Source organism: Ciona intestinalis, unplaced genomic scaffold (assembly GCF_000224145.3).
Source record: "Ciona intestinalis unplaced genomic scaffold, KH HT000313.1, whole genome shotgun sequence".
Lineage (NCBI taxonomy): Eukaryota > Metazoa > Chordata > Ascidiacea > Phlebobranchia > Cionidae > Ciona > Ciona intestinalis.
In genome coordinates this window covers 1-11,336 of record NW_004190634.1, presented here as the reverse complement: position 1 = coordinate 11,336, position 11,336 = coordinate 1, and the positions used below count along the sequence as shown (strand labels likewise).

At 36.9% G+C, this 11,336-nt stretch overlaps 2 protein-coding genes across 3 annotated transcripts; one reads left to right on the top strand and one right to left on the bottom strand.

The window, feature by feature from the left end:
- Window positions 1-309: 309 nt before the first annotated feature.
- Window positions 310-2,320, top strand: LOC100178405 (COMM domain-containing protein 9; the record flags this gene model as incomplete). Its single annotated transcript, XM_002122242.5, is given in 4 exon segments — window positions 310-487; window positions 897-1,019; window positions 1,583-1,668; window positions 1,892-2,320. Coding segments are annotated over 4 exon segments (492 nt in total), but the record flags the coding sequence as incomplete, so codon positions are not given.
- A 198-nt stretch (window positions 2,321-2,518) lies between these two features.
- LOC100183132 (mannosyl-oligosaccharide glucosidase-like) lies at window positions 2,519-11,335 on the bottom strand. 2 transcript variants are annotated; one of them, XR_003397139.1, is made up of 13 exons: window positions 10,915-11,335; window positions 10,024-10,138; window positions 9,314-9,471; window positions 8,912-9,029; window positions 8,262-8,509; window positions 7,861-8,000; window positions 7,279-7,490; window positions 6,492-6,625; window positions 5,712-5,861; window positions 4,760-4,994; window positions 4,200-4,462; window positions 3,016-3,488; window positions 2,519-2,972 (listed from the first exon to the last, which is right to left on the bottom strand). XR_003397139.1 is itself a non-coding variant. In XM_009859944.2 (12 exons), exons 2-12 carry the CDS (start codon window positions 10,130-10,132, stop codon window positions 3,075-3,077), a joined length of 2,181 nt encoding a protein of 726 aa, XP_009858246.1. In that variant the 5' UTR covers window positions 10,133-10,138; window positions 10,915-11,335; the 3' UTR covers window positions 2,519-3,074. The 2 variants fall into 2 exon arrangements, 1 of the variants encoding a protein (XP_009858246.1); XM_009859944.2 differs by having other exon boundaries at window positions 2,519-3,488.
- Window position 11,336: the final 1 nt, after the last annotated feature.

Below are 11,336 nucleotides of genomic sequence, written 5' to 3'. Positions count from 1 at the left end.
AAACATTGTATATGCACATTCTATTCTATATAAGTGAGGTCTTACAGTGAGGCATGCCAAGGGACCTGGGGGCAAGAGTTGCATCTTTACGCAAAGCCATGTTTTATATTGTCCAACTTTTTATTGTTAGCTAAATAACTGTTTTATAAAATAAATGCAAAACATGATTAAATCTAAATGAACAGCCAAGTGCAATTTAACTAAATAATAAAATGTGATACAGTTGTAAACATTGTTTAAATTCCTAAACTGTATTAATTTTTATTCAATAATTCTTTCACACAATATAAATATATTATTTCTATGTAGGCTTCGTCAAAGCAGTCCGTAGCTCAATGCTGCCACCATGTGTTGGGTTTAATTGAAGGTTCAAACACATGGTTGGCAACAATCGATAATATTTGTAAGGAAGTTAACATTGGTGTAGAGGAGGGTGGGGAGTTGTGTGCGGCGTTGGAAGCGTTGGTGGGGAAAGTGGTTTATAAAGGTGAGGTGGTTAGTTCTATGTGGGTTGCTCAAAGTGGTGGTTTTACTGGTTTGTGGACTTTTCAGTTGTGGTGTCTATGACGTCACATTCATCTGCAGAAAAATAACAATAAAGATACATCTTATATTAGGCACACAATCACAGAGCTTTTAACTTACCAAGGTGGGAATTGGGATGGTTTGTAAGTTATAGGTGTAATGCTATGGTGATGTGATAATATGAGGTTATGTATCCTATATGGGTGAGGTCTCAAACTGGCACGCTAGGAGACCTGAAATTTGGATGAAGCATTTTAAATTTAAATTATTCATCCTAGTTCTTGCGTACACAGTAGGTTAGTGGGGTAGTAGACCAACATCCCAGGTCTCAGCTCCATCATTTATGATCAAACACCATCTTCATCTCACAGGAACCGCATCGTGCATTAAGGATCTTCTTCCTGACGACTTTCATCCCAACCTCCGTGATCTTCTAACTAAAGTCATCTCTTCCAACCTGGATGAATGGAAGACGAGGATGCTGCAATATCAAGGTGGGAGTTTAAGTGGTTTATCAATGGTTGATACTTTCAGTATATTCTATATGGGTGAGGTCCTACAGTGAAACATGCCATGGGACTTGGGATTTAGGCCAGAGTTTGTATATTACCCCAACATTGTATATACACATAGACATTCTATTCTATATGGGTGAGGACCTACAGTAAGGCAAGCCATGGGAATTGGGATTTAGGCCAGAGTTGGCCCTTTACCCCAACATTGTATATGCACATTTTATTCTATATGGGTGAGGTCCTACATGAAGACACGCCATGGACCTGAGATTATTATTACCCTAATACACAGGGTGCTACAACCCATCAGTGACCACTGGGTTGGAGAAATGTCTGTTTACTGTTGCCCAAGGACACATATGTCTATCAGTATCGAGCATTGAACCCGGTATCTTTTGGTTACAATGCAAGTGCTTGAGGTGACTTAACTACTGAGCTGTCTTGTGTCAAAATGTTCGACGATAAAGGATCTATATGGTCACTACGTGCCCAATTATATCATATATAAATGCAAAATGCTATAATGTTTGAAAAATTTTTAGTGAGTTTTCCAAAGTTGCTCAACTTTGATTGGAGACTTGAAAAAGACAATCCCTCAAGAGCCCCATCGTGTGTTGTTAACTTTGAAGTGAGTTTTCATTTATATGATATTTATGGTATTGTAATGCCTTCACAAAAAGTAATAAAAAATGTTATAAAAAAAAATAAAAAATGTAAAAATTGGTTTTTAAACCCTATTTAAATGTTTTTTTTTAAATTATAAATAGTTAAAATATATATTTTTTTTGGTTTTTGAGTTTATAAAATTTCTGCAACATTTTTGTTTATGTTATTTTTATGTTTTACCATAGACATCAGATAAAACAATGGAAGTGGATATGAGTCGGGAAACATTGGACACAATGTTGGGTTCACTATCTAAAATAAGGGACCAGATTTCGTCTATAGCTAAATAACTATCTTGTTTCTATCCAACAGCAAGGCATGCCATGGGACCTGAGATTTAGGCCAGAATTTTACCAAAATTTAGTATTTGCTTCTATAGCTAAATAACCATGTTGTTTCTGTTCTACACCATAGGACCTGAGATTTAAGCCACAATTTACCAAAGTTTAGTTTTCTTAATTAACTGTTTCTGGCTTGAAAAATGTAATTATCTAAAAGCATTCTTGATTCTTCTATCAAATTGATATGAGTATAAATTTTGACGTTTTTTAGTAAAAACTTTTCATTTGTTCTTTTAATTTTCATTTGTGCAATAAATACTTTTGTTGATGTAACATTTGCTTTTCATGAAACCACAGCTGCAGAGAACACAAATTTATTGAAAAGTTTTGAACTTAACTGCAAAATATTTTTAAGTTGACAGTGATTAAAACTTGTTGTTCTTCATCTTATTTCACATGATTTAAAAAGCTGACATTCTTTTAGAAATTCTGCTACTGTTGTTATCAGGCATAATGTAGTGAAGATTGCTCTTCTGGTTAATATGTTACTTTATTACACCAACGTTTTGTTCTAAAAACATCATCAGGGTATGACAATTTGGACAACCCATTACTTAATGTTGATGTAATTAAGTTTCATACCAGAAAATTAATTTTTAAACATTCTATTTTGAATAAATGAAAGTTACTTGTTTATCCTCGCATGGGCGGAAAAAGACGGTTGTTATAACACGTATGTTCTGTTTCATACACCTCGTGCCACCTTACAAGTTACCAAGTATGTTACTTTGTGGGTGATTTTTTAAGTAATTTAGTTGCAGAAAGCCTTAATAAACACAGTACAGACAAATACGCTTTTGTCAAAACATTGTCTATGTTTTAGCTTGTCAATTTAAAAAGTAATACTTTTCCTATAGTACCTTTAAATAAGAACCTGGTTTAAAACCATTCATATAATAAACAATGACCTGGGGGATATAAGTATTATTATAAAGTCAGATTTGGTTGCTCCATCATAGATGTATTATCATAACTATACTCTATAGCACATGCATCATACAAAAAATAATTCCCTATTATGACATCATTAATATTGTTCTGACATCATAAGCACCACAAGTGCAGACCACCCAGTGAACGGATGAGTTCCTTGTCCTTTTCCTGTCATGTCGTTATAACTCTCCCATACATAACCAGACCTTGCATACTCATTGTAAATATTATTCACTAAATTCGAGCGTAGTTCTTGGTACAGTTTCGCCGCTTTTTCAGAATTCCTGCTTCCAGGTTGGGAATATCGTTTGAGAGCTCGCACAGCAAGGTAATTCATGTTTATCCAAACGGCTCCTCTCCAATATGGCGGGTCGTGCTCCGTGTTCCTCTTCATATACAGTGGGTCACGTTTTGATAACGATCGTAGTCCGTACTCTGTCCACAAGAGGTCTCTAGCGCTTAGGTCTTCGAGGATTTGTGTTAGTTGTTGAGAATCAGGTTTCAGAATCTGAGAATTTTTAGAACTTATAGAATAGAGTCATGTAGAATACAGTTATATGGGAAATGAAGGGATCCTAGAAAACATTTAAACTAAAACTATTTATTATAAGATTATAAGGGTTAGTCAAGCCATGTAGAATAGAGTTATGTGATTTATGCCAGAGTTGTTCCATTATCCCAACAACCAGGGTGCTACAACCCATTAGTGACTGTTGGGTTGGAACAATTTCTGTTAAGTGTCTTGCCCGTGGACGTATGTGTCCTTGGGCAAGACACTTAACGGCAATTTCTCCAACCCAGTGGTCACTAATGGGTTGTCCAAATTATCAGTCATACATAAAAAAATGAAAAAATCTCCCAAAAAGTAAAGTACTTAGACACCTGTATCATATAATACAGATATTTTAAATTCTATCTTTTAACTATTATGTTACACCAAAGGGCTTCACCTGCAGCGGAAGGATATGAATCTCACAGATTCAATATTCTGTATTGTGAACTCTAAAATGTTTGGGGTAATAGGCCAATCTTGGCCTAAATCCTAGGGACCTCACCAACATAGAATAGAAACATCTCTAAAAAACCTGAATTTTGTTGAAATTGTGACGCTTATGGTTAAAGCCATTTATATTCCCTCTTGTATTCAAACATTACACCAGTAACACCGTTATTTGAACCAGAACTTTTTCATTTAATATTTTACACCAAAGCTATTCACCTGTAGTAGGAATGGAAACAGACTGACGTATCCGAATGTGTCCGTGAACCTCAGCTTTGGTTTTTGCTTCTCAATTCTCACCATTTTAGTATAAGGTCGTTGGTTTGGTTGCGCCGGTTGGAATGTTTTCCTCGTTAAATAAACACGGTCGCTATGGTTACCGTAGTCTGAGAACAGCCCCATCTCCGCTGACCAATGAAGTTCGTTCATAATTCGATGGTTGGTAAGTAGTTTGTGGGTGGCTTCAAATTTTGGTGCGCTGTCTGTTGGTGGGTTGTGTGTTTATAATTACACGGAACCTCATTGAATAATGTGGTGAATGAAACATACTAATATCCAAATATCCTGATCAGGTTTTAAACAATAACCAACGATTTATGGGAGTCGCGAGGATACGGTTATATAATTCTTTGAATGTTCTTTGTTTATTTTTAAATGGGACGAGAAAATAAAATGAAACGTTGTCTCATATTCCCCCACCCTACTATATAACCATCCATAAAATATTAACAAAATAACGAGGGGGATTGCATTTTAAGTCAAATAGAAACACCCTTTACCTGGATCAACAACTTTCGCTATCTTCGCCATCGTTCCGGAAGCGACGGCCATCCAACACCTCAGGTCAATATGTCTCTCATCCTGCGATGGATGGGAGGAACGAGGGTAATCGTCTAATCCTGATGTAAGTGTCTTCGGATTCAATTCATCGTCTGTGCCTTCCTTTCTACCACGCCATCGATAACTGAACGGGGCCGTCCCAACTTGTGTGGTGTTGAACCACTTGTACCAAACCTGTTGTTGAGATAACAAACATAATTGTAACTTTCTGTATCTTCGTGTGGCCAGAACACGACAGTGGACGTGCAAGTTATGACAGATGTAACTTTGTGGGTGATATATCGCAACCATGCACGAGGTGTATGAAACATAACATAATTGAATGAATAAATGTAACTTTCTTTATCCTCGTGTGCCCGGTAAACAAGAGTCGTCAGCTCATGAGTTACCCTGTATGTTACTTTGTGGGTGATTTATATTAGTGAAGGTCATGTTATTAAAAGAACGAAGAAAAGGGAATTACAGCATATGTAACAATATAACACACCTGTTGTGTGGGTTTTGGTGCTTATTTGTTTCACGACCTAATAGAAATTTGGACGGATAGTTCACATACAATAGGCCTTCTAATTTCAAACGTAAAATGTGAATTATCAAGTTATATCTACAGTGGGTTGGTTTATTTGTAGAAATTCATTTGTTATAAATGCTATAGATTGTCTGTACTCAAAATACAGATAAATTCCTAATTTATAGCAGTTTATTTGAAATTTAAACACGACTTGCAACCCAGTGGTCACTAATGGGTTGTCCAAATTATCAGCCAAACAGAAAAACATAATTTTGGCTTGTTGCCACCATTATGAGCGTATGTATATTTTATGTATATTTTTTTTTACTTCAACGCAGCTGTCACTAATCACTTATCCACAAAATACTAAGCATATTTACCTCTAATCTAGGGAAGATTTTCTTCAAAAACCTCGTGTCATGCTCGTTTATCTCGTCTTTGTTGAATCCTTTCAATATTGATTCGATGGCAAGGAACAAAGTGGGAGGGTTCGCGTTCTTGTTTTGTTGAACCACAAACTCAGCAGGGACCTGTTAATATAATGTTATAACTTAAGAGAGTTGTATGCTGCATGCAACATAAACATTTGCTTTCTTGCTTGAGTGTAACTTATTATCCGCGCATGGCGGGGCAACGGCAGTCGTTATAACAGGGGTGTTCTGTTACATTCACCTTGTGCCCTCTTACAAGGTACCAACTTACCACGTATGTAACTTACTTATCCTTGCATGACGGGGCAACAACAGTCGTTATAACATGGGTGTTCTGTTTCAAACACCTTGTACCCACTTACAAGTTACCACGTATGTAACTCATTTATCCTCGCATGGCGGGGCAACGACAGTAGTTATAACACGGGTGTTCTGTTTCATACACCTCGTGCTCGCTTACGAGTTACCACGTATGTAACTTATTTATCCTTGCATGACGGGGCAACAACAGTCGTTATAACACAGGTGTTCTGTTTCAAACACCTCTACCCACTTACAAGTTACCACGTATATAACTTTGTGTGGGATAATTTTTCTACATGGCAACAGTTACTGGTAAATGGAAACATACGCCAGGGTAGGTGGCAGCATTAAACCTTGAACCCATAACCTCTGATATGAAATATACATACAATACATACCCACACATACATTCCACATTCCACCCACCTTACTCCTAGCTTCCTCCCCAAGTATTTGCTCTCTTGGTATCCAACCATCTTTATTCAACAGATTCAACCAATGTTCGATAATTTCCTCACTAATCGTGCGATCCCATTTGCTTATCAAAAGTTGATGGAAACCTGGATATTAGGGAACTAAAGCTACGGCCAAGGGGAATAAGGAGCCAACTATACTCCATGGACGGTCAAGGGGTCTAACAGGAATACTATGCTCCATGAATGTCACTATAGGATCTCACTTATATAGAGCAGAGGGTTCACATATTATTGTTTTACAACCAAGGGGTCAGTTTTAACTCCCTATATTCAAGTCCAGGGAATATTTTATACGATTTCTATGTCAGCTAAATCTACCAAACTTAATACTGTATTGTAGAGATCAAAGCTCAACACCACTGACATTGTATGTGTGTATACTGGGCAAGACATTTACCAGCAATTGTTGCAACCCAGCGGTCACTACTAGGTTTTAGCACCCTGAGTGTTGGGGTAATGAGCCAACTCTGGTCTAAATCCCCAAGTCCAACGACGTGCCTCACTGTAGGACCTCACCCATATAGAATAGAATGTGCATATACATTGTTGGGGTAATGGACCAACTCTGGCCTAAATCCCAGCTTCCATGGCATGCCTCACTGTAGGACCTCACCCATATAGAATAGAATGTGCATATACAATGTTGCGGTAATGGCTAAACTCTGGCCTAAATCTCAAGTCCAACAACATTCCTCGCTGTAAGACCTTACCCATATAGAATAGAAATATTATATCACCTTCATCCCATAGAAATCCTCTAGGAAAGAACGACCTTGATGGTACAGCAGTCAACAACCCTGCGTCCCAATATTTTACCGGGGTTTTCTGGTTTTCAGATTGAACGAGGGAATGACCATAGAAATAACCTATCCCTCCCACCATATTACTCAGCATCGCTTTTGCAAAGGCGATTTTCGCTGAATCATACCCCTTGTCTTTAAGCGGGAACCTGTAATGGGTAGATTAGATATATTACTGGGGGTAAAACATGGGCCATCTTACCCCAACCTATTATAAAACAAAAGAATGAAGTTTTGAGGGGTTAGATGGATACTGTTAGCACATAATATCCCATATAGATATGGTAGATGTAGAATAATATTTATTAAAAAGTATAGTGCTGTGTATAAAATGAGACCTTTTTATATAAATCTTTGATGTTTTACAGGCCATCAAATAGTGTTTATCTAAATACTAATTATAAAACATACTTTGGGTTGTATGGTTCAATTTTATACAACCTATTTGTTGGTTGATTGTCACCCAAATATTCGTCAAAAAAAACATAATATTTATAAAAAAAAAAATTTTTTCAAAACCTTTCTTCAAAGTTTTGGTCAAACTTTTCTTTCCACTGCGCGAGTTCTTGGGTGAAAGTTTCACCAGAAAGCTGAGATTTACGAGAAGAAGTTTCGCTTTCAAAGATTATGTCGATCTCAAACGGGAGTTTAAGTGTCACCTGTTGGGGAAAATTCAATTTGTTTTTAATCCTGGTAGTATGGTTATACTTATGCATAAAGACAAATCAGTGGTCACTAATGGGTTGTTTAAATTGGTAGCCTACAGACCATCAATCACCTACAAAGTTACATTTATCTATGAATCCTATGATGTTTAGTCCTGGTATATGCAAATGCAGCATCATCTAAGGTGTTGAACTTTCCCTTTATTTGACGGCAACCTTTTACTTCAAAACATAGAAAACATATAAAGTCATTACCTGGTGAAAAACGACATCGGATTTAGCTCCAGGTGGATTTCTATGGCTCGCGGAATCCCCGAGAAAATAAAGAACTTTGTCTTTATTGTTTCCTGACTTTTCGATTGTAGCTTGCATTTTACGGAGCGCGGCTTCTTTCAGTTTGTGCAAACCTTCAGCTTTTGTAGACACCGTGTGGTAACGAGTGTCTACTCCAGTGTTCTCGGCCGGAAAGATTATTTTAAACTTCCCGAGCTCTTCTGTTTCACCTGGAAGGTTTTGTTTTAAATAACTTTGTTTATGATCAGCAAAAACTAAACCACTGTTTTTGAAAATACCAATTTTAGATTTGAATGTAACTCTAAAACAGTTGCAACAGCCAACAGTGATTAATTGTTGTACCACAATTTTTTTCACATGATTTACAAAGTCGATATACTTTTAAAGATTCTGCTACTGTTGCTACTAGGCATAATGTTAAGAAAATTTCTCATCTGGTAAAATTGTTACAACAACTTTTTATCTGCCATCCAGCAAGCTATCAGGATATCCATTGGCAGATAAAAAGTCAACGTAAAGTAATCTGCCACTGTTCGTACCGGCATAATAAAATAAAAATATTGAAGTTCCGACACTCGAAGTTCCGACACTCGAAGATACAAACAACTAACCATTAATCTGCGTAAGGTATCGCCCATTCTTTGTATCTTTAACAACCGAGATCAACTTTCCTTGGCCGTCAGTTGCAGCATAGAAGAACAAAGATATTGTAACAGGTGATGCTCCCGTCTAAAAACAAAACATTTCGGTTACAAGTCGCACTTATTTTAATGCTTTGCTAAATGATCAAAATAATGAACTTTATTACAAGTTTTTAATGAAAAATTCACATGAAAAACACTGTTTTAAGGCTAAGCGGTAAATCCTAAAAGGTAAAACTTTTCATTATAAAGTAACGTCACTTTTATCTCTGCCTCAACAAAATATTTTATTACAACTTAAACCTCTAAAGTATATTGACATCACCCAAACTTTAACACCACCCTTTGCCCCCACAAACTTTACACACCCACCTGGGTGCCAGTGACCCTCCACGTCCATTCCCCCCCATGTCTACCACCAGGAACTTTCACAAAGGAAGTACGAAGGGAATATCCTTGCTCCACAACATCCTGGATGCCAAAGTTAACTCCATCGTGAGCCAGCCATCCATATTTCAGTAACTTATCTCCTGTTTGTAGTATTATGTTAAGAGGTGTGTGAATTAATGTGATTTATTTATCCTCGAATGGTGGGGAAATGTCAGTCGTTATAACACATGTGTTCTATTTCATACACACCGTGCCCGCTTACCAGTTACCATGAATGTAACTTATTTATCCTCACATGGCGGGGCAACGACAGTCGTTAGAACACGGGTGTTCTGTTTTAAACATCTCGTGCCAGCTTACAAGTTACCACATAAAACTTATTAATCCTCAGGTAGCTAAAACGACATCCGTTATAACACGTGTGTTCTGTTTCATACACCTTGTGCCCGCTTATGTAACTTTGTGGGTGATTGTTTTATTGTTCTGTTTCATACACCTTGTGGTTACCACTTATGTAACTTTGTGGGTGATTGTTTTATTTAATGTTTAAACCCATAAGTGACCACTGGGCAATAGCTTTATTACCCTTTCTTGTATATTTTTATCTATGGCATGAAAACAAACAGTTAAAAACCTCACCACAAAATCTTGCAGTAATTTAATGTTAGCACTAAAGTAAATATTAACAATACCATGTTCACATGTGTGCCGTAGTGGTAATTCACTTTGATACCGCTCATGTTGTCTTAGCCACATCAAACCAGTGACCAAGGATTGTGGGGATTTCGTTTTCATTCCCATGTAAACCTGTGTGTTTAATATTGTTATATATTGTATTAACATGAATTATCATAAATGTAAACACTATTTATCGCCAATGTTTAAATCAGTGGTTCTTAAACTGTTTGGTATGCTTTACCCTTTTAACAAAAATGCTTGTCAAATTTACCCCCAATATTTAATATGGCGTTCATATATTAAAAAGCAAAAACAACTAATCACATCAGTTATATTCAATGCAACGGATGCGCTAGCTTTTTGGCAACAAGTTGTTCAATGTATTGTAAAGTACCACAATTGGCACAATTTTTCTGTCCCGTCGTTTCTGATTTGATTAGTAGCTCATTTACCCTCTAAATATGTGGAATTTACCCCAGTTTAATAAACGCTGTATTAAATGATTATTGATGCTGTAATAAAATATTATATACGATAAAGTCCTACATTGAGGCACAACAAGGGCCCTGGGATTTAGTCTAGAGTTGTCACAGTAGACTCCCCGCTTTTAAAATGGGGGGTCGACAACTTTTTAAAGGCAAAAGTGGGGTTTTAAATAAATAAGATTGAGAACCCCATGCCTCCAGAGTTCTATTCTATATGGGTGTGTGGGTGATGTCCACACAACACTCAAACCATAGATATGAAAGGTTTAAAGAACGAAACTTCAATGTAAAATTCTATTCAATAGCGGTGGACCAAACTGCAAGGCATTCCTTGGGACCAGGAATTTAGACCAGCACTCACACCCTAACACATATAAAATATATAGTTTTAACATTTAAGTTTTTCTCTTGGATGTTTACCTGGGGTCTGTACGTTCCCCAAAACTTTGCATCGTCTTGTTCGATGTTGTCAACCACTGAGTAAGGAGTGAAGAGTCGTCGCGATCTTAACCACCAATCCACAGTCGATGCCACCAATAACCCACTGACTGTGAGGTCACAAGGTTAAGTAAGGGTAGGAGGGGACCAATGGGAAAGGTGTAAATGACATAAATGGAATTAATTCATTTATTCTGGTGTAGCAACGACAGTCGTTACACGAGTGTTACCATGTATGTATGTAACTTTGTGGGTGATAATTTTCTCATTTTAGCAACTACTATACATGTAGGGAGATTGTATATTAAAACAGGTGGTTTTCTAAACCGAATATATATAGATTGACTTAAATGAAGTTATTTATTTTTGCAGCAACAGTTGTTATAACATAGATGTAGTATTTA